Genomic DNA, 23,457 nt, shown 5'->3' on the forward strand with positions numbered 1-23,457 from the left:
TCAGCTTTATGATGTCATCATAAAAACTACACTTCTTTCCACAGCATGGCAGTTTGTTCACATTTTCCCTCAATAAAGGGCGAAAATCATCAGAATCCAGTCAATAAATGGTCTGTTGTGACTCACCTTCAAGATGAACACAAGCTGGATTCAGTGAGAGCAGGTGCAAAGGCAATAAAAGTCTCCTGTCAACTCAAAAACCTCTGTATCTGCGCAGCGTGAGCCCATTTAATCCTCTGAGCTGTAGTAGATGTGCAGATACGAAGAGCGACGTTGCTGGCATCTTAAAAAGTGATTTTAAATCATCCACAGCTGCAGGATGGACTTTTTGCCTGGTAAAAACAAAAATAATCTTTGCTCAGGTCATGACCCCAGTGGTTGCCATGGTAGCTTCTTCTTCATTCTCCTCCTTGGCGGGGTTATAAACCAGCTATGTGCATACCGCCATCTGCTGTTTCAGATTGAGTAAATACGCAAGTGGCCCCAGGCACGGTTCGATGTTGCTAGTGTGAAAGCAAGCCAGCAGGGGGAGGGGTAGGGGGAGGAATTGCGCCTTGCCGCAGTTTGAAACAACTGGGCCTAATGTGAAAGCAGCCTAAGTTGTACTGGTAGCCAATAGCAATGGCTGCCACTGGTGTAGTGATCAGCTCAGATGCATTTCTATATGAAATTAAGAGCGAAGCACAGCACTGAAGGCCTTTCATGACAGAAAAGATGCTTTTGTTTTTCTCTCAACGTGCTTCATCATGAGTTTGAAATCATTACAGGTGGGGTTAAATTGTACTGTAAGCCGTGTATGTAGTGGCTGCTACTACTGTAGAGATTAGCCTGGATGTAGCTGGAGAAAAGCAGCAGTCTAATAAGACCTTGACCCCGTTTCTTCATTTAAGCAAACAGCCACACTGAACGCTTCTCTTAGCAGAAATGTTTCTGATGTCTCAGCATGAATTTCAGCCACCGACAAGCTCTGCCGTTTACAAAATATGGTGGTGCTAGCCTGTGCAGCTCAGGGTAGTACTGGAGCTGTGCATGTTTACTACCTCAGTTTGTCCTGTTGCTCTGATTGGCTCGTAATGAAAGTGACAGACGAATGTTTGTCCAATTGCCTTCTCAGAGATTTTTGAAAGGTTCTGCCCTTCCTAAACATTTTTTATGGGAGGTTTTCCAAATTAATGTGAAATATATCCATGCAATGGAGCTGTGAAACAGTCTATCTGGTATGTCCAGGTACTTTAGGTCAGCTTAATCCCTGATTGGTTATTTGTCTGTTCCACATGACAATCCACATGTTCCTGTCCTCCATGTTCCCCCACATAACAGGACTTCTGACCATAAATAGCCTACGTTTAATATTCATGATCTTGAGTCAGAGCGGCTCCGATCATCTTCCAGAATCCGTCTCAACAGAACAGTACAGTACAGGAAAGTTAAACAGGATTCTCTTTAGAACCATCAGAGCATCTGTCTTTGCTGATTTTGGTTGGAAGGAGGGAATCAGGCCTACAGCGGGCCCTTTTATCTTGGAATGTTCACCCCACTTTACTCAAAGGCCTGCATAGACTGGAGCATGGAAAACAGTCTCTCTTTAAGAGCACAAATGGCTATAAAGATGTGCATTTTCATGTACCAACATAACCGAAGTGGTAGACAGGTCTCTTACATTTCCCTCTAAAATCAACATAAAATGTTAACAATTTAAGAGAGAACTATATACATATTTAACAGAAATGTAAAAAGTTACATAACTCATGACCAGCAGATGCCTAGCCTCCTGAAAAAGTCTTTTCCTGGAGCTTCCTGGATTTTGTGGTTGCAGAGTGTAAATTGAGTAACTGGTTGGCTCTAAATGCACGCTGCACAAAGACATGCCTGTGTGCTCAGTAAGTAGGTCAGTTTTATTCTAGCCTTTTTAAATCAGGTCAAGTCAAACTGGTTTATACACACACAAATAGAAGACATTTTCCTAGGCTTTATTTACATACCTAGACTGATGTTATTCCATGGTTTTCAAACAAGTAATATACATATATTCAATCAGTCTGACATGTTTACATGCATTTTAAAAGTCACACAACTTGTATGAGATTAATTTTTTTATTTTCCTGCCTTTGAAAGAATTTTGGATGAGTTGGAAACTACGGAGAGAGGAGGTTCTGACTTGCACAAAAAGAGCAATGGGCCTATTTGAACCCTGGCTTCAATTCAACTCTTTTCACATGGTGTGAATCTACTCAAACACTAAAATATGTTTCTGTGTGTTTCCCAGGTGGCACTGAAACCAGAAGATTCTGTGTCAGCATCGTCATGGGCTCTCCTTCTTCTCTTCCAGCCAACCAGGGCGTCAAGTAGAAGAAAGCAAGCGCACTTAACAAAAGACTGAAATCACTGGAGACTTGAGAGCTTGGTATACATGGACAAGAACCAACCAAGTGGTCTGATTCCACAGAGACACTTGAGTATTAAAAACCATGCAGATGAAGTCTGATACAAGAGCCTGTAAAGCACTGAAACCTTTGGGCAGTCAGACATTACCAAATATCACTCAAAAGTTAGATATTTGAAAAAGACATCATAGATTTTCAAGCAGTCGTAGCCGGTCCACACCAAACTCCCCAACCATGTCTTTATAGTCCTAGGAAAGGGCCTTCCCCAAACTGTTGCCACACAGTTGGAAGCATAGCATTGTCCACAGTGCCTTTGTATGCTGAAGCATTAAGATCAGCCTTCACTGGAAATAAGGGGCCTAGCCCAAACCCTGAAAAAGCCTCATATCATTATCCCTCCTCCACCAGACTTCACAGGTGGCACAGTGCAGTCAGGCAGGTAATGTTCTCCCGGTATCTACCAAACCCAGACTGGCCCATCTGACTACCAAAGTCATTGGTCACGCCACAGAACACGTTTCCACTGCTCCACAGTCGAGCGTTAATGTGCTTTACAACACTGCATCAGACGCTTGGCATTAGACCTGGTGATTTGAGGCTTGCATGCATTAGCTCAGCCATGGAAACACATTCATGAAGCTCCCGCTGATCAGTTTTTGTTCTTATATTAATGCAAGTGGAAGTTCAGCACTCTGAATGTGTTGACGACTTCTACACACCATGCACCTTAGCAGTCGTTGACCACGCTCTGTGATTTTACGTGGTCTTACACTTTGTGGCTGAGTTGCTGTTGTTCCTAAACTCTTCCACTTTCTAATTATATCACTTACAGTTGACTAAGGTTGTTCCAATCCCGATACCAGTGTCGGAAATACGTCAGATACTGCTTAAATGCAGGTATTGGTATAGGGTAGTACACAAGTTTATGCACCAATCCGATACCATTTAGTTTAGCTCTATGTTTTGCTTTGTGTAGCCATGCTAACTGTAAGCACTATAAACTGGAAATCAATTCTTCTTTGCTGCCAGAAAGCACATCATGCACAGGCTACCATTTAAGAGCAGTGTATAGGAACCAAAGGACCCACTGCTGCAGCGAAGAATAGCATCTTCGTGACATTTTTTTCTGAATGTGATCATTAAAACGCCTTCCAGACCAGCGCTGTCATACACGACAAGATGTGACAGAGTTTATTAAAAGTTAAATAACTCCTGAGCCATAAACCGATGCCTCTTACTTGTTTTTCCTCTTGAAGCTAGTCGTTGTGCCTTCCCATTTACAGTATTGAGGCATTTGAATCCCTTGCTGCAGCATTTTCAGTGAGTCTGACACTCGTGTGACTTTTGGGGACTTTAATGACTAAATCCAGACCAGTAAATGCGACATTGAACATCTTTTTTATCCATTTCAATCAAATTATGATTGTTTATTACAGCTAGCTCAAATGCTAATGTGAATGCTAACCACCATATTTAGTCTTTGTGAGGGTTTGTCAGCCAGTTGCAGGCTGTTCTATAATAATGCTGCCTGGATAGAGCATAATATAGAGAGAGATAGAGAGAGCCTGTGATGCAGCCCCCTGTATTATTGTTATTTTAATATTTAGCAATAAAACTCAATAATCAGCAGGAAAACAACTTTTGGCTCACAGAGTTGCTGCCTATTATGATTCTTTATTGAGTCAAATATAGGTCTTAAATAATGTGCTAGTCTGCCCAGTTAGTCAAAAAAGTTCATGCTGGTATGTGATCTGTACTTGATATCAGCCGATACCCAACACCTGAATCGTATCAGGAAGGAAACAATGGTATCAGAACATCCCTACAGTTGACTGTGGAATATCCAGCAGGGATGAAACTTCACAAATTGTCTTCATGCAAAGGTGGCATTCATCACAACACACGTGAAGTCACTGAGCTCTTCTGAAAGACCTGTTTAGGATCACAAATGTTTGTAAATGGAGACTGCATGGATAGGTGTTGATTTTATACACTGTGGTAACAGGTCTGATTAAAACACCTGAATTAAATAATTAACAGGTGTGGTCAAATACTTTTGTCCATATAGTGCATATATGTAAGACCAATAAAAGAGCTGCAAAGAATTATTTTCCTGAAAAATCTCTTAATAGTTAACATTTGGTGTACTACTTGGCAGATGAGGATTAATACCAAACACAAGGTCTTACCTAGCACAAGGTTAGTAGCAGGACAGGTTTTTCAAAGTAACATATTAGCAATGAAAAAGTTCCTTAAATTAAAAAATAATCACAATCTTAATATTGATTAAAATAATTATGATTATCATTTTGGCCAAAGTCGTGCCGTCCTAGTGTGAGGTAATAAACAAATTTCCTCTCTTAAAGTTGCAACATTAACAGTTTCCTCAAACTGGGTGTCCACCTCCATCCTGTTTAAGTGTTGACACAAATAACTGGAACATTTTGTCACATTTTCTGGCATTTCAAAGGTGGTGGGTCAAATCTATCCAAGCTCAGTGGCGGAAGAATAAACTGTACTGATTTATGGTAAGCATAACAAACAAATCATTGGGGGTTAAGTTGAGCAAACAAAACTTTAATGAAGTAAAAGCATGTAAATACTAAAAGGTTTCTATTAATAGCGCCAAACAGGACTGGAAAAACACTAACATTTAATTCAGTCAAATTTAGAACAGGGGGACAAAGGAAGAACAGATGTCTGGGATCAGAGGGGGATGAGAGAGAGGGAGTTTGACAACAAATGAGAGAAATTCAGACAAGAAAAAGGGAAAACTGTCTCCATCACTCCCACTTTTGACAAGACTGTGAGCACCCAATGACCTGGAAAAACTGCAGCGTGGGAGTCCAACAGCCAGAGAACAAATCCTCTTTCAACCTTTTAACAGAGTCATAGAGGGAGGCCACTTCACAGCAGCAGCGTCGGCCATTGTTTGTCTTTCCTCTGTTTCATAGAGACAAACAGCAGGGCTGAGGGGTGAACAGGGGACAGTGCTGCTTACACAAACCACTTTTACACTCAAATAGGAAAATCAGCACGTCAGGATTTGTGCCAAATGGCAGTCAGCAGAGAGATCGTTCTCCACACGTCAGGGAAACTTTCACAAGACAAAAGACACAGAGGCTCTGGGGGACTGTAATTTTGGGTCGCCACATAAAGGCTGAAAACGTATGGTTTCTGCAGCTTCATCAAGTATGCATGAGCAGATGTACAATGGACCTTCAAGACAATGAGACACTCATCCATTCCTGATAGGATCTGGGCATAAAAGTTTATCAGAAACTTTGGTCTCCACTGCAGTTTAGCAGGAGTTGAAGGAGCAAGAATTTACTGTAGAGCAGCGGTTCTTGACTGGTCTAGCCTCAGGACCCACCACCACCTCCTTCATGAGAGATCACAACCCAGATTTCTCAAAATCTTCAACCAGCCAAACTGACTTCAAGGAAATTTCAAAAATTGTCCCTTGGACGGAACTAAACGTGACTGAACAAAGAGTCAGGACAAATCAAACATATTCAGTAAAGATGTCAGTACAGAGGCCCTGAGAGGACATGCAGTGTCACTTCTGATTTCACTATATTTACCAAGAAACCAACAAATTATCACAGGAGAAACAAACTTTGTCATCCTAAGATAATAAGATAAATAGGTCAAGATCTTGGTAAACCAACTAAACTTAAAACAAAAAGTAAGGCAATTTGTGTTAGGTACATTATTTCTTTGTTGTAACAATGCTTCTTGGTAATAAATCTTGTACCATTGTAAAGCCTGTTTATTACCCTTTTAAATGATGCCACATTTGTAAGGATCATGCATTTGTGGGATGAGCAGCAGAGCTGAGTATGTGGGTTGCACCCTTGAAAAATGTGCCAAATCTTCTCTGCCAATGCCAAACAGCTTATTTTGCTGTTGCTATTGACTCTTGTTTTGAGCTTCTGGTACCCCCAGGTGCTGCCAATCAGGTGCCTGATTGGCAGCACCTGTGAGCATGGGCCCTGCTACAGTGGTCAGTAGATGTCTGCTTCAAGAATCGTCATGCCATGTTTGACTGATCTGGATAGGGCCTGTCGGTTGGGCAACTTCAAGCTGGTGTTCTGCAAAACCAGGTTGCGGCATTGTTTGGAGTGAACCCTAGTACCTAGGGATGCACCGACTGCAATTTACTGGCCGACCACTGATCACCGATCTTTAAAAAGCCTGACCCGCCAAGTCTGATTTTGGCCGATACCTATTTTTTTTAGAACTGACAGCATACACCTTCAATGTTCCAATCTTTTTTTATTGAAAAACATTGAACAATACCCATGAAACAATACAAACTTTTTGTTTTAACTGCACATGAGGTAGTTCTCTCAAATAGAAATGAAAAGTTTAGAGCATTGCTGTCCAAACTACTAAATTATATCAGTTCCTTTAGTCTTTCATTTTTTACATTTTAGTCGGTAGAGGTACATATTCAACCGATCTTATCCACCGATCTTATCTAAGTATCGGCCGATCACCGATCCCCCAAAATTAAGGAAATATGCGCCGATTCCGATTTTGGCCAATTGATCGGTGCACCCCTAGTAGTACCATCTCCAAACTGCAGGCCAAGTTCCGTATAATGGGGAATGTCAGAGACAGGCCGCGAAGTGGGCGTCCCAAGAAGACAACACCCCAAGAATACTGTTTTCTCACCCTGTCAGCAAGAACTCTATTTTCCAAGATGAGAACCCAGAGACTACCTCCAGAATTTGGGAGTGGAGAGGATGGAATGGCCTGCCAGCAGTCCTGACCTTAACCACACCGAACACTTGTGGGATCAGCTTGGGTGTGCTGTTCGTGCCAGAGTGACCAACACAACCACGTTGGCTGACTTGCGACAAATGCTGGTTGAAGAATGGGATGCCATCCCACAGCAGTGTGTGACCAGGCTGGTGACCAGCATGAGGAGGAGGTGCCAGGCTGTTGCGGCTGTGTATGGTGCTTCCACACACTACTGAGGCTCCTGTTTGTTAAATGAATAAATTGTTAAATTGTCAATATGTCTAGTTTCTTCAAACTTCAATCATCCAATCCACCAAACACCAAACAAGAGTCAATGGCAAAATCAGCTGTTTGGCATTGGCAGAGAAGATTTGGCACATTTTTCATGGGCCAACCCACATACTCAGCTCTGCTGCTCATCCCACAAATGCATGTTCCTTACGAATGTGGCTCCATTTATAAGGGTAATAAACAGGCTTTCCAACGGTACAAGGTTTATTAAGAAGAATCATTGTTACAACAAAGAAATAATGTACCAAACACAAATTTCTCTACTTTTTGTTTTAAGTTTAGAATGGAATAAATAAAACTTACGGATATACGTTCACTTAGAGCTTCTTTACATCATAGACTTTTGCCACATTTTTTCATCCAGGCAGACGTTCCCGACCCTGAAAACAAATCTTGTGACCCACTTTTAGGTCTCCACCCACCAGTTGACTACCACTGCTGTAAATACAGGCATGTGGGCCTACTTTGACCCAGTTTATCTATGGCTGTATGCACCACATAAAAAATCAATGCATACATAAATCAGACAGCTACAAAACTGAAACTGCATATTTTTTACGTTTTCTAAGTCAATACATTTAGAAAATCATTTGAAAAGCATGTTTTCATATATTTGGGATTGTTTTTCTGTGCAGCAATCTATGGTTAAATTAGCAGAATGCAATGCAGTAAAAGATACAACATAAAAGATACAGCCAGCGAAAATCTGAATGTCACTGAAACAATGTGTGAAAATAAGTGCATAAATCAGCTGTCTAATAAACAAAATGTCACAGTATTGCAGACAACTGGCCACCAACACCGTAAGTCAAAAACAGAGAACTGCAGGAGCAGATTTATTCAGGTGAGCTTCGAGCAAAGCTGGGAGTTGTTTAAGGACTTTGCTTCAAAACTTTCAAACATACACTGAGCAGAGAATAAATGGTGGAATTTTCCCATGAGATACACTGGATAAGGAAAGGACTCGTAAGGAGGTCAGCATCTTATCTCTGCCCTCAAACTGTAACTTACAGGACATCAACAAACGCAACCAAAATATCTAGTTTATTTGCCTTTAGCATGATCTCCTGATGTGGACCTTCCCAACAAAGTCAGTCCAACCTCTGCACCAGTGTTTTTAAGCAAACTAAAAAATAAAGAAAGACCATGGTTAATGCAATGTTATGTTGCTACATGATAAAAAGACATCAGTTAGCTTAAGTGTTTTTCATGATCAAAATTCAGCAGAAGAATCCAAACTAACTCAGGCTTAAAGGTCAAGGTGTTACCACAAATTAGGGCTAATAAAACTCAGCTTCAGTTAGGAAAGAATCCTAGCTATTAATCTGATCTTAAGTCAAAATAGTGGCTTAAGAAAATATTAACACAAATCAGCAACAAAAAAGTACACCCTCTGCTATGTGATGTTGTATTATGATTGCCACCCTTTAATTCCTTTCAAATCCCTTTACTTGGTGCAAACACAACAATGCCGAAAGCTACAGACATAAAACAGACAGTGACTAACACAGAAGTGCAGTTTTAGAGGGAAATAAAACCAATAAAATAACTGAAGTACTTAGCCATCTTCATAATAGCAACAAAACAACACCGACAAGGTAGTCATAGGTCATGCTCCATCAAAACACACTTCAATATGCATATAAACGTCCTGAAAATCTTGTACAGTTTAATCCAAAAGGCAAAACATTAACAGCCAAGCCTCTACTACTCATTTAATACCAAACAAAAACCAGAACCACATCACAGCAACCACAAACATCAAAGTGACAAATTAGCAACCACAACAGTTAGCAACCACTGAGTAAACAGAAACTAAAATAAACCGAGGTGACAATTAACAGTTTAATTTATTTCTATATATCAAAGCAGCCAAAATATAAATAGTACACCAGCAGCCCCTACCTGAGTCAAAGTGAAGGTTTAGTCCTTAGCATCCTTGGAGAAGATTCCTCAAGATTCCAACTTCCGTTTAAAAATGGCGGTCATGTCCATCAAGCAAACGGTTAGCGAACAGTCAAGCTAGCAGCCAGAAGTGCAGTCCCAGCGGCGACAGCTAAATGTGACACAAATATGAATATTCCTCTAATGTCTTACGCAGTTTTGACGCAGTTCTACGAAGATATTTAGTTTGTAGTGCGCTAAAAAGCGGCTAAAAGTCCGAGAAATGGCGAACAACCGTGTTTTAACTGATAATCATTGGCCACAGGTGGATTATAAATTAAGGGGCGGGGTTCTGAGTTGGAAAGGTGCGTTTGTTTTCGCTAGCTCTTAGTCCGGAGGAGTCCTGAGTCCAAAAACATCGATTTGTTTTCAAGATTTTTGTCAGTGTGTGATATAGACAAGTAAAGATGACAATATGATCCAATCAACAAAATAAAAAAGGGTTGTTAAGTTAAAATGAAATTATTTTAGGGACATTCAAGAATGTGAGGACATTTTCCAGCCGGCCACATTTTAAATGATCATTGCCAAAAATCTGACAACATGCAAATTTCCTGTGTCCTGAGGCAAAATATAAGGACTGTTGTGGTGAAAGCTGTTCTAAAAGAATGTTTTAAATATCATTTTGTCTTTGCACACCTTCTTAATCAGTGGTTCTCAACTTGGGGATTGTGAGACACTGAGACGGGGTCACCAGATGCCTTCAAAAAAAAAAAAAAAAAAATTAACACCTCTAAATGATTTGAAATGGTATTTTACAAACCTTTATAAAATATTTTCATAAAATTAGTTAATTTAAAATTAAAACATGGTCATTTGGAGAGTTTTACGGTCAAATTAATGTTTTTAAACATCCTTAAAATGTAAGTCTGCACGCAGCTATTCTTGAATGTGCATGGTTGTGTCTATGCTTCAACCACTTTCACATACAGTGGGGGTACCTGGTCTCTGGCACCTTTATTTTGGGGGTCACATCAGAAAGGTTTGAAAACCCCCGCTCTAAAACGTACATGTCAAATGTAAGAACTGAAATAAATTTTAAAAATCTGCTTTTTGGCATAATTTTGACTTTGTTTTATAAGAAAGTATTTATTAAACAATATGTAAAAGTACCTGTGTGACAGGTGATTGAATTTTGGTGACAGGGTTGCACCAAACTCAGCATAAACCAAATTAAAAATCCAACATTTTAATAGGAAGCCTATCTGGCTGTTTAAGATCACTTTATGAGTTAATATTTACTAAGTAAATGTATGTGAGAAAATATTATTTCCATATCCTACTTTAATATCAAAACAATCTTCATGAATAAAGTTTGTTTTATTTTTAAAGTGGGCTACTGAAATGCACCATTTCTCACTTGTTCCAAACCAAACACTAAAGCTGATAGTAAACACATGGATTCATATATGAAATCTAAGAAAAGCATGTTCTGCTTCAATAAAAGCCTTGATTTTGGATTAGGCTTTTGCAAAGGTATGCACCGATGACGGCACCTTCTGTAAACTTGTGTTTTATTCTTACAAAATTAACAAAGGAGACACTTTAATATAATTATCTTACTGTATCTACAATTTTTCTACTTCACATAGGTTGATGGTTGCAGGCGTTCTCTTCTCTGATAAGATGTTATTGTAAAGACTAGAGAGTTTAAATGTTAACCTGGCAACATTTCTGTTTCCCTCCCTCAGCTTTCTACTCCTTGCTAAGACCATTTTGTCAGCATTTTTCCCTTTCTAATGTGGGTCAGGCCTTAATTATGTGTAAACACAGCCTACATTTCGCTGATGGTGCACTCTGGACAATCAGGAGTGGAGTGTGTGTGTGTGTGTGTGTGTGGGGGGGGGGGGGGGGGTGCAATGTGACAATGCAGGCAGGAAGGAAATTCTTATGTCATCATTTATCAGTCATTTCATAACTTTAACAAACCTCTGCTAGGTTTTAAATGTCTAGGTAACTTAAGAAATTCAATCACTTTGGAAGTAAAAGTCTTTAAATCTGACTGAAAGTTAACTTCATAGGGATATAAGTGAAGCCAAAGCTGAATGGAAGTGTGGAGTTGAACTAAGTTCGTGCAGGAGTTTTCTAAATTATCTATAGACTGCTGCATTGAGGGTTTCTGAGCCAGCTGTTACACAACACCAGACTCTGGGCTCCTCAGCAGCAGCCACAGCAGCAGTTTGGGGACATGAATTGCTCCTCTGTCAGTGTTTACCCCGTTCCTGTGCAGAACCAGTAAACCACTCCCTGAGTTACACAAGCACGTCCACCTCCTTCTCCTTCTATGGAGGTTTCCACCAACAGCTGTGGACACATCACTCGGCAAATAAAGAAACTATAAACCAGGTCGAAAGCATGTTTATAAATCCACAGAAAGGTTGATAACAAAGGATCATCATTTACTAATCTATTCTTTCTTTCAGAGAAAAAAGCAGAGTATGAGCAGAGAAAAGACACGATCGACTCAGAACTTTAGGCTGCAAGAGTCTACTTTTATTGCATGTGCAATCACAGGGTGACAAAAGTGTAAAATGTTTAACAAAGGCATGTGGATGTGTCTTTGCACCACAGTTTTACTAACACAGAACAGTACAAATGTTTATAAAAACACAAATAAAAGGAGCTCATCAGTTTCACCATCGTCTTGGTTTTTTTTCTCTTTTTTTAATTCTTTTTTTTTTTTTTTTGTCAATAAAAAAAACACAAGGTTACCAAAACAGAAACAAGTAAGGCAGCCTGTACTACGATGAATAATATAAAAAAAACTAGTGAGGTTGTAAACGGGACGTCCTCCCGTCACCTAGCGTTGGTCGTTGGTTTGATTCCCCCCGAGGTGCGGCGTGGAGCAAAGTGAGGCTGCTGGATTAGGAGGAGGTGGGGCTTCCTGCCTCGCTGCTCTCGCTCACCTGGCGTTGCATCACCATCTCCCTGGCAACACAGGTGATCTGACCGTTCGTCACCGCACCTGGGACCCCCACCCTGAGAGAGACAAGGAAAGGGAGTGTTAAAGTTGTTGATGAAATTTGACCAAAAAGGTGAAACTGGAAAAGGGACCCACAGGGACAATAATAATAAAAGATCAAAGTGTTGCAAGAAAAAACTGCACCCTTAGAAGCAAATGCAGTGTTGATATATTATCTTTGAAACCTGGTGTTGGTAAAAATGCCCACTCTCATATAAAAATAGCCTCCACAGCTACAGTTTAATAGAAACGCTCCATGCACTGGCCAGCAGCATGGAGAGAAGTCCTCAGGGATGCAGAACTGAAAGCTTTCATTGTTCATCAAGCAACAAATAAGCCAAACTTTTACCAGTGAGTTAAAATTGCAACATGCCAGCTAAGACAGAGGCACAGGCATATCTAAATATGGTCACTCCAGGTTCAACAGAACCAAATGGAAGGTTTCAGAATCACCTAACTTGCTTGTTTACTCTTGTCCCTCACAGAAGAAGTTCTCCGGCACTTTGCCATGAACTGCAGGAAGAAGGATAGGGGAGGTGAGAATACTAGGGGGCAATGTCAGGGTTCAGTTAAAGTCAACTGTTTGCATTAACCCCACTGAGACCTAAGCCATTTAAACATTTCATTTTGCCTGGACTTACTGTCTTTAAAAGCTTTTAAAACATCGTCTCTGTGGTGCACAGTCCAGCTCTAGACATCCTTTTTTACAGAACCAACTGGGCTTTAATAGTATGTATGCTGCAGCAACGTCACTTTATTTTTTAAAGGTTATGGGCCTATAAAAACAATAGAAAAAAACATCCGGATATTAAAACTCAAAGATTTTTATGTGTGACATGGTAAATAATAATAACCAAGACGTTTTTTGCAAAAACTCTTTCCCATCTCTTGGGCAGCAAAAACTGAGAAACATAATCAATCTGTAACAAAAACTCTTTAAAAATATTCACACATTTAGAAATAATGTTAGCTCTATTGGAGCCAATATTCAAAGCAGTTCCTGTCTGCAGAGACACAGAGGGCCACATCACAGCCCCTTGGTCTGTCCATTATGACCCATTCTGGCTCCTCCTCTACGATACAGTATGAGATACGATATTTGATGTAGTATGACTTTACAGCAGAACAGCCTGCCATTTGTTGTCGCAGCCCAGTCACAGTGCATTATGGGATACAGTGTTAATTTCGTCGACTAAAACTGTGACTAAAAATGTTCATCGACAGCCTTTTGTCCATGACAAAAATTAGACTAAGACTAACAAAAATAGATCTGTGATGACTACAACTGACAAACACTAAGTTTAGTTTTTTAAAAGATGACTAAAATGTATTTTAGTTTTTGTCGGGCATTCAAAATCTGTGATATTTCTCCACTGTTGGTAAATTTGTCAAAAACAATGCATCTGTATCTCTTCTGCCTCTCACCTGTAGAAAGCAGGGACCCCAGGTTTATCAGAGTGCAGAGAACACACTACCATGATTTGGTACCAGATTTAGGCAAGAAAATAAATGCTTGGACTGAAAGTAAAAACTAAAATGTGAGGACTTTTTATAGACTAAAACTAGACTAAAACCAAAAAGGGTAGAAATGACTACAATGTGACTAAAATTAAAATACATTTCATTTAAAGACTAAAACTAAGATAAAATTAAAAATATCTGCCAAAATTAACACTGGTGGGATACAAAACAGACAATATGGCAGACAACATGAGCTGCTGGTGGCAAAAATGATTTTAAAAATTTTGATTAAAAATTGATTAAAGAAAAAAAAGATGTTTAATATTAGCATAACTGGTGTGGATTGAATCTTTAAAAGTCACCCAATTTCCAGGCTCTCTAGAGAAGCCTCTGTAAGAGCTAAGAAGGCATTGATAGCGCCATTGGAAGAGCAAAACAGAGGGCTTCAAGAGGGAAAAAGCTAAAGGCTACGATTTATGGTTCAAAAGTTATTACATTTTTTAACCCATGCCTCCTCTTGCATCTTAATTGCCAAATTTTATTCTTTATATTGCTTTTGTCCAAGCAGTTGGAGGTGTTGAGACATGTGAGTTTAGCCTCATTTATACAAGAGTGGGTGTGACTTTATATAAAGTCAGTATAAGAGCAGCAATGGGGCCACATAGGGATGAAGGGCACCCAGAAGGAAGTCAATGTTTTAAACTCCTGCTCCAGGGCATGCAAATATGTTCAGGTTCCTTTAATCCATTTCCTGTAGGACATTTTACAGCCTGAAAGGTTGATAACAGCCAGGCAGATTTGTTAAGCTAATAGCTGACCTAGACAAGTTTGCAAGAGCAGGACAAGAAGAAAAGTCTGAATCTGCATCGTAGTATAGATACTCTTTAAAAAATTTGCTACAGAAACTGAGGGGATTAAAACCAGGACTGAAATACATTAGATGCAGCAGCGGTGTAAAGGAACGTGTCAGAGGCTTGTGAGTGTTTGTGCGTGTGTCTCTACTTACTTCTCCTCAGTCAGTGGGGTCATCCCTGGCTGCTTCCCAAAGAAGAAACTGGACCACCAGTGGCCAGAGTCCTGCTTGGGGAGTCCTGTGGAAGAAGATAATGAAGACATGAGGCTTCAGAGGAGCATTTAGTCTACACTATGTTCATTTTCTCATACTGATCCTGACAGTCAGACTCTATTCTCTGTTGTAAAGCCTTCATTTAGGCAAGTCACACTTCTCACTTTGACATTTAAGGCTGTGTAGATGGAAGTTTTCAATGAGTCAAAGCTACTTTTAGCTTCATTTTAAAGTTGAGTAAAGTACCAGTAGCTGCAGTCTTTGAGGCGAGACAGCATGCAAAAAGTCACGCAGACCAGTGGTGTAAATTTAGGGTAGGAGTGTTTGAGTTGCGTGAGTGTTTCATCAGTTTGACTCAGAAGAAATGACTCAGGTTTCTGCTCTCAGGAGGCATGACTGTCATAGCCAGACTAACTGTGACAGCCCTGGTTGTGTCTAAGCAGCTGCATTTAGTTACAGGCAGTTGTACTTACAGTAGAACTGCTGTGTGCTATAATTAGATTCTAGGTCAAGGTAGTTGGTGACACATATACTGTAGCATATCTGAGCAGTAAAGACCCTTTATAGCCGACAAGACGGTCTAGTTTTCATATCAAATATTCTTATAATATCTAAATCAGATTAAGAAATACAAACAAGTCTTTCTTGTTTCCAAAACTACTCTATTTCTGTAAATTATTCCAATACAGCAAAACAAAGTACAAACTGTCTTTTCCCTGTAGATTCATGGTTATTGGCAATTTTCAACAATTCCATGTTTTACCTTTTATTTTATAAACACTAGTCCAAAATAGTTCACTAACTTACTTTCTGATAGTTACATCTCTAAGCTGTGTTATCTCAAGGCTTGAGTGTTTTTTTAAGATCTATTTCAGGGCTATTTATGACTTTATTTATAAAAGGAGACCATGGATAGAGCTGGCAACAGGGATGAGAAACTGAAGAATGGCATGGCAGAAAAGAGCCACAGGTCAGACTTGAAACTGGGCCACCCATACCACCAGGTCATTTGTGCCCCACAAAAATAAGTCTTTTGGTGTTACAACAATCTTGAGAGAAAATTGTGTTTACCACCTTTAAACACTTAATTTAAATAAATAATTTAAGACCTATACAAATGATTTCCACACAACAAGAAGAGTATTTTATGTTTAAGTAGCAAAGAAACATATTTAATCTAAGAATGCTTCAATTTAAAATTATAAATCTTTGAAAAACATCTAAAAAAAATGTAGCCAAAGCTTCTGTAATTGCAATTTTTCACAATAGCTAAAACCCCAAATCTCACTCTCTAAACCAAATATTCAGCTGTCTAAACCCATTCATTGAATTGGCTCCCTCTTTTGGCAAAACCTTAACCACCTGCACCCAGTAGACACAATTTTGAAAACTCATTCACTCTTTTTCACAAAACTCTAAACAGAATCTCACTCTCCAAAATAAAGTTTTCACTCTGATTCACTCAGTAACCATGTCAGCCTTGTCCCTGTACTGCTCTGGCCTCCTGAAGGCCATCATCCAAGCCTGCACCACGCCCCTTCTCAATCTCTTCAGGTATCCTCCCAGCTGACACCTCCAAAGGTCTAGTCCAACCCACTGGGTCCTGGGCAGCCAGTATGATGTAAGCTGGTTCAGGCCCTGGAAAGAGCACTAGGTGCCTGTAGAAGCACAGCTGCCGCTTCTGTATCCAAGAGCTGACCCTTCCCAATTATACCCAATAATGTACCGAAGAGAACTCGTCACAAAGAAGTCCAGTCAGAGCCTCTGGCCATCAGTCAAAGTCCAGGCCTCACAAGAGTATAGCAAGACAGGAGAAGCAACAAGAAGTGCCGTACCGCCTAGCCTATCAAGCTCATCGTCCCATGCACGAGTCCAAATCTGGGGTTGATCTCAGCCTTGCAGTCTGTTGATTGATGGACTACACTGCCATGATTAGTGAACTGCTCCACAACTTCCACGCTCTCACCATTCCCAGACACAGATTCAATGGCAGCAGCCATAGCATTCCCCCTTTGTTTTGGCCCAGGAGACGTGCATCAGCCTCCTCACTCAGCTAGTTAAGAGCCCCTACAAGGATCACAACATTATCAGTGATGCCTGCCCCTTTATGCAGTAAATACAGCTACTGAAAGGCTAAGACGCACCCCAGCCTCACCCCAGAATCAACTGGGAAGAAGTCAGAGATGGAGCCACTTCACTTCACTTCACAGCAACAGAATATAGGCAGACATGGGATCCTGGTGAGCTCCTGAATCCTCCCTGCTCACTGGTTCAAACGCCTTGTGGAAGTCAGCATCGGCTGCAAGCAACCCTCTAGTGAATCCCCAAAAGCACCTCTGTGTACTCATTTATAGATGATCAGTACTGGCAGCATCAAAACGTGACTAGATCATCCTCAGTTAGAACAACTGCGCCAAGACTTTAGCCACTAAAACACCAGATTTTAACTTGTTTTTGTAAACCAACAAAGGAACATGATTAAAGAAAGATGAAAAGTTAACCATAAACCAAGGTTTACCTTTCACCTACTTTAATGTTTAATCCTGTGTGTAAGTGCGTGATCATTATTACCCAGACACTATTTTAGAAAGCTGACCCCAAGTCTAAAACAGGCACACAGACTCAGACCTGAGCCAGCACTGAGCTATCAGTCCAGATGGTTTCCACGTAGAGCTGAGCTGGGATTACTGGTGGGAGTCAGCAGAAATGAACTGGGCTGAGGGATTATTCTGGCACAACGGAGGCTGAACACACATGTACCAGGACTTTTCTCTTAATCCTAATTTCAGGATTCTTTATGGAGGGTTACACATTACAGAAAGACATGTCCTAATCCTGAAAAGGAGAGTGGAAATAAACAACGCCTTCACTGGATCAGAGAGACTGAGATCAGACCAGAAACTGTTTGTACTTAAGGATGACTCATCTTTAGTAACTCTGGTGTTTTTGAGGCAACAGTTGATTCAACCTGAGCTTACATTGAGGTTACAGAAACTGAAGCTCTGCCTGTGATGTTACCAAATCAATGAGCTATGGCACAATCAACTGAAAACGCTTCCAACACAGGAAGTGACCACAAAAAAACACAGTGATTCAAACACATGCTCTGACAGGCAGAAACATCTGGATCTGGAATGAACGCTGCCTGTTGTTCCTCTAAAGGAGAACACACTGTTCTGTCCAATCCGCAGCTCTAATGACTCATTCTGCATCTATCATACAGGCACTAGTGAAAATGACAAAGAAATCCTCCATCAGCAGCTTTGTTTCTGTTGATTTAGAGCTCAGGGTCGGTGGCAAATTACCGAGTACAAACCAACAGATTTGATACCAGTTGTACCATCTGTGTCACAGCTTTCTCTATGCAATAAGCCAGCAGGGGATGCTTGATCAGAGAGAGAGAATCTCAACCCTCCTCCTACATAACTGCTGCAAACTGTCGCCACAAAAAATCTAAAAATCTGTGCCAAGGTTTGGCCTCAGAAAGACTGATGAATACAATGTTAAAACTTCACAAGTAATTTGAGTTACCTCCATGATGTCTGCAAAGTACTGAGTAATCTCTTTGTAAGGCTATTGGTTCATTTTGATTTTACAACATTTTTATTATGAGACACACCAGCACAGAAAGGCACCTTAACCTTAACGTCTCTGCTGGTCTAATAGGGCAGACTTGATTTTATAACATGTTATCTAAAAGTGAGCCAGGTGTTTATGTGCCAAAGGTGAACCGCTAACGACAGGCAACATCACCAGCATGGAACATTGGGGAAATTCTAAACAATATTAATAATATTATGGAGCGTTCAAGCTATCGTCATACACCCTAGTGCAGGGGTTCTCAACCTTGGGGTTGGGACCCCTTGGGGGTTGTGAGACATTGATAAGGGGTCTTCAATTTATCAGTTTCAGTTTATTTATTTGCACATGTAATATGTAAAACAAAGAAATAATACATGTACAGACTTCTCTTGACAGGGAGGAAGTTTAGAAATAGGTGCAGGTGAGGTCAGTAACCTGGAAGGCTTTTTAAAAAACTAAAAATATATTTTAAATTACATTGTTGCCATTTACACCAATTTTCCCATGTTTTTCACCCCTTTTCATAATTTTTCCCACAAATTTTAACATATTTTTGCCATTTAACACCTATTTTTGTCAGTTTAAAATTGTACCACTTTTTCCTGCCCATTTCTGCCACTTCTAAACCAATTCTTGCCACTTAAGCTTAATGTTGCCTCTGCTGACCCATTATTGCCACTATTAACAGCTTTCTACACAAATTTTTTTTCCCATTTTAACCACATTTCACCATTTGACATGCTGAATTTTGGTGGTTTAATGAATTTCTGCCTATATCTACCTATCCTTTCTTTTTCAGTTAACCCTTTTTTGTCAGTTTATATCAGTTTTTCATCCCATTTCATCAAATTTCCACCTATTTTGCCAATTTAAAGCTGCTTCAGCCACATTTTAACTCCCTTTCCCCACTATTTATGCCCATTTTTGCCTCTTTAACCCATTGTTGCCACTTCTAACCCATTTCTGTTACTTTTAAAATTCAACTTCACCACCTTTTCCAACATTTTTTTCCCATTATTAACCCATTTTAGCCATTTTTAAACCATTTAATTCTCTTTTTTACAAAAGGGATTTACATTTTAAAGAAGGCTATTTACTAAACATATGAAAAAATTGAGATATTTATTTCTTCAATAAGAGTGGTTATTATTCAGGTTAAATATAAATGGTATCACAGCTTAACTTTACAATGGACCATGGTTTTGCTGACCTCCAAGGGCCCCCAGTTTGGCTGCACTCTTTCATTTATCCCCCTTTAAGGACAGCCTTTTCTGCACATGACTAATGTTGATTGTGCATGGCTGTGTTCAACCACCTTCAGGTACAGTGGGGGTCCCCAGTCTCAGGCACCTTTATTTTGGGGGTTGTGGGATGAAAAGGTTGAGAACCACTGCCCTAGTGAATCTTTGCCTTTATTCTGTCTCAGGTGCATGTATGCAGCCATGTTTAAATGCATGCAAGCATGAAGAAAATTTGAAGAATGACAGCAGCTTATGGAATATTTTACATGTACTTTGAGTATCAAGTTATCTTTTGGCCTTTTAGTTGTTGGTTTACTAACTGTAAGCACTTCAACCCTTGTGTGAAGTCACCCATCCATGTTTAATCAATATCCATCCATGCTGGCTCTAATAACCCTGTCATAAGCTGTAGGGTGCATCAACAGAAATTGATTATGTGCGAATGCAAATACCATACTTGTTAGTTTGGACTTTACAGTTCAGATTTTAACTTCCAATAATGTCTTCAGAGGTTTTAGAGATGTTCTTTCTCATACACTCTTTTTGGGTTGTCCTTGTTTTAACTTAAACACCTACCTGGATGGTGAGGGATGACCTCTCCGCTGTACTCCGAACTGCCACATGAGCTGCTGCTGGACGTAGAGCCAATGCGCCCTGCAAGAGGACAAAACAAGCAGATACAATTAAAAAACAAACTTGGTTTAAACCAGAAAAGATGCTTAGGCTATTTTTGCACAAATTTCATTCTTTGACCCAGAGGGAGAACCTAACGCTCTTTCGTAATATCATTCCCTACGATGAGGAGCAGCTGAGGCGTTCACAGGGACACAAAAATGGAAATCCATTTAGCTCTGGTTACGCAACTTCAGCCTGAGGGGAAAGTCTGGATCTGTAATAGACGCTTTTGATTTGATTCACTCAGACAGGGCACAAGCGCACTTTGGGGAGACGGAGCATAACACATGCTGTACCAACACAGGAAACCAGAAACTGCAGGTACCAAAAAGAAGCAAAGGGCCTAAATTATTCAAACTCTAAAATTTAAGTCAAGATTGACGTTTTTCTCAATAGAAACAAAAAAGTAGTAGTGAGCAGCAGTAGTAGCAATACTTTTGCCACAAAACAACTGTGATATACTGTTATCACTGGTTTATTTACACACAAAAAATTACGCCACTGATAGCCCAACCCATGAGCCACGGTGGTGAGTTTTCTTATCTATAGCTACTATAGAAAAGTAAGGGTTAGTTTGAATGAAATGAAGGTTCAGTCTTGAGAAACAGCAGAATTCATGACTAAAACAAGCTGAATATTTTTGAGTCATTTAAATAGTAATGAATCAGTTACGCAATCAAGACTTAACAAATGACTCACCAGAAGACCTAAATATTTAAACTCTGAGTATGGCCAACGAGTACTAGTCATCTTTAATTTAAAAAAATAAACCTGTAGTGACTCATTACATTGGGTGGGAGTATCAGAGTACCATTAAGTCACCAGACAGGAGAAACAAGCCCGATGAGCTGAGTGCTCTGGTGTGATAAGACGATCAAAGAGGAGGGAGACTCACTTCGGTAGTAGTCAGTGGTCGCCACGAGAGAACCGCCTGCTGGAATGGCTGCCATTCTACTGTTGTTGGTCGCTGTTCACTGTGCTTGATGGAAACCTGGACAGGAGAAAACAGGAGGATGAGAAACAGGCTGATCTTCATGACTCACAACAACAGCAGCAGAGTTTCTTGTACAGACATGAGCCCACAGATGGGACCGTGCCAGACGTTATGAAAACAAGCTTCAACCAGAGATTTTTGTCATAACTTATTCATTATTTTCTTTGTTTTAATCTTCCATGTTGGTATATTCCTATTTTATCTCCCTTTTTGTTTTACTGACCATACTGCTCCAGGTTGTATTCTTATTTTATCTTGCATGTATTCACCTTGTTTTTAATCTAGTTGTTACTAATGGTTACCGCCCTTTAAATATTGGCTCCTGCAGTCACGTTATCATGTTTTATCCTGTCCTGTTGATGTGTGAAAGGAGGTTGACTTACTCACAAACCAAATCTACCCACAGGTGTAAAGAAAAGCTACTTCACCTTAACTTTAAAATTATCTTTGGAGATTTCTTTTTCTATTACTTCATTTATAATACCTTATTTACTTGTGACTTGAATCAGAGCTTTATAACGGTCGATGAATAATGCATTTAGAGAGTTTCTCTAGTGATGATCTATTCATCATCTATTCATTTTTGTTTCCAGGAACGCATTCGGGACCCTCTGAAAAGGGCTTTGCGACCCACTTTTGGGTCCCAACCCACCAGTTTAGAACCACTGCTCTAGAGTACTATTGATAAGATCAAGCATGGTGCTTGTGGATTTGTTTGACAGCTGCTTTAAACTAACTATCTTAACAATCAAATGAATCAAACTAGCCAGCTTGTCATCTACTCAGGTACCTGAAAGGTAGAGAGCAAAGTGTTAAAGTTGATAGTCTGTTGTTGAGTGTTTTGAATGTTCAAATTCGTGTCTCACAAGGGTTCATATTAGTCCTGGTTTTATTTATTGTCTATATATAATTTAGATGTGAACATTACTGATGCAGGGTTTTATTTTTATGCAGATGATACAGTGATATAAGCATCATCGTCTTTCTTAGCTGCAACAAATAAACGACAAGCTGCATTTAATGTTTTCCGGAGGAATCTCTGTGACCTAAGACTCAGCCTTCATGCAAACAAGAGCAAAATGACAGACTTCTCCAGGTCTAAGTCACAAGTTCAAGATGGTGCTCTGATTTTTATCTCACACAATGAGCTGATTGAATGTGTTCAAATATAAACACCATGGATGTTTGCTGTCTTTTGTCAATATATTGATTGTCTTACAAAGAAACTGAGGGTGGAATTGAGTTTTTCTTCTACCAGAAATGTACATTGTTTCTCTTTTGAAGCAAGGAAAGAGCGCATTAAAGCAACATTTTTGTTCATAATTGATTATGGTGATATTCTTTACCGGCATGCTACCTCATCCTCTCTGAAAATGTTGGACTCTGTATACCATGCTGCCTTGAATTCACTCTGTCTTTGGTAAACAGGCTTTTAATGTTTTTGCACCTTCATCTTGGCCATCTTAAACTTTAGCATTGTATTAGGAGACTTTATAGCTAGAATAAGGGAAAATGAGTCCAGTTCATGCAGATGTATTTTCTGCTTAAAGCTGTTGATTGGTTGATCGATGTAACCTTGATTTATGTATTACATATGTGTGGAACTCATGTCACTGCTGTCTTGGCCAGGACCCCCTTGTAAAAAAGGATTTTGCATCTCAATGGGAATACTCCTGCTTATATAAAAAAACACACAAATAATAACTAGACCATGTAAAGGCAACAAAATGCAAGAAAAACAGAAAAATGTCATGGTCTCCTGCTCTCATGCTTGCAGAAATCACAGTTTGAGGCTCCAACAGAGTCATATAAAATGGAAAATAATGTTTACATCTAATGCATACGGATGCTTACATCTAACAGACGAATTATTGATTTGTGACTCGAAATAGAGTAGTGGGCATGTTGTTTTTCCAGCATCTGACTGTGGTGCAGCATGTCCATATACATTCAATGCAGTGACGTCACATCATGTTATGCAGGGGACTTGTTTACATTAAAGTGTCGCTGCAGCAAACCGACATTTTGACGATTTCAGCTTTGAGGAAAACAGAAGAATAACGCGTGAAAAATACGGACAAAGAACAGCAATTTTGGCTTTGTTCATA

General features: G+C 39.8%; 2 protein-coding genes and 1 long non-coding RNA gene across 3 annotated transcripts in view; all 3 read right to left on the bottom strand.

The window, feature by feature from the left end:
* LOC121517811 overlaps positions 1 to 11,172 on the bottom strand; it is an 86,946-nt gene extending 75,774 nt beyond the window's left edge. Inside the window, exon 1 of the long non-coding RNA XR_005992579.1 lies at positions 9,330 to 11,172. This is a non-coding gene — a long non-coding RNA (uncharacterized LOC121517811). The remainder of the gene's footprint in view (positions 1 to 9,329) is intronic.
* Positions 1 to 23,457, bottom strand: part of LOC121517796 (tubulin alpha chain-like) — a 1,079,624-nt gene that overhangs the window by 781,497 nt on the left and 274,670 nt on the right. The gene's annotated exons all lie outside the window — the stretch shown is intronic.
* ppdpfb (pancreatic progenitor cell differentiation and proliferation factor b) overlaps positions 11,840 to 23,457 on the bottom strand; it is a 12,112-nt gene continuing 494 nt past the window's right edge. Inside the window, exons 2-5 of the mRNA XM_041799857.1 lie at positions 21,251 to 21,346; positions 20,257 to 20,334; positions 14,798 to 14,882; positions 11,840 to 12,347 (exon numbers count right to left, since the gene is read on the bottom strand). Coding sequence (XP_041655791.1) covers positions 12,233 to 12,347; positions 14,798 to 14,882; positions 20,257 to 20,334; positions 21,251 to 21,305 — 333 coding nt within the window. The 5' untranslated portion in view covers positions 21,306 to 21,346 and the 3' untranslated portion in view covers positions 11,840 to 12,232. The remainder of the gene's footprint in view (positions 12,348 to 14,797; positions 14,883 to 20,256; positions 20,335 to 21,250; positions 21,347 to 23,457) is intronic.

Source organism: Cheilinus undulatus, linkage group 11 (assembly GCF_018320785.1).
Source record: "Cheilinus undulatus linkage group 11, ASM1832078v1, whole genome shotgun sequence".
In the NCBI taxonomy this organism is placed as follows: Eukaryota; Metazoa; Chordata; class Actinopteri; order Labriformes; family Labridae; genus Cheilinus; species Cheilinus undulatus.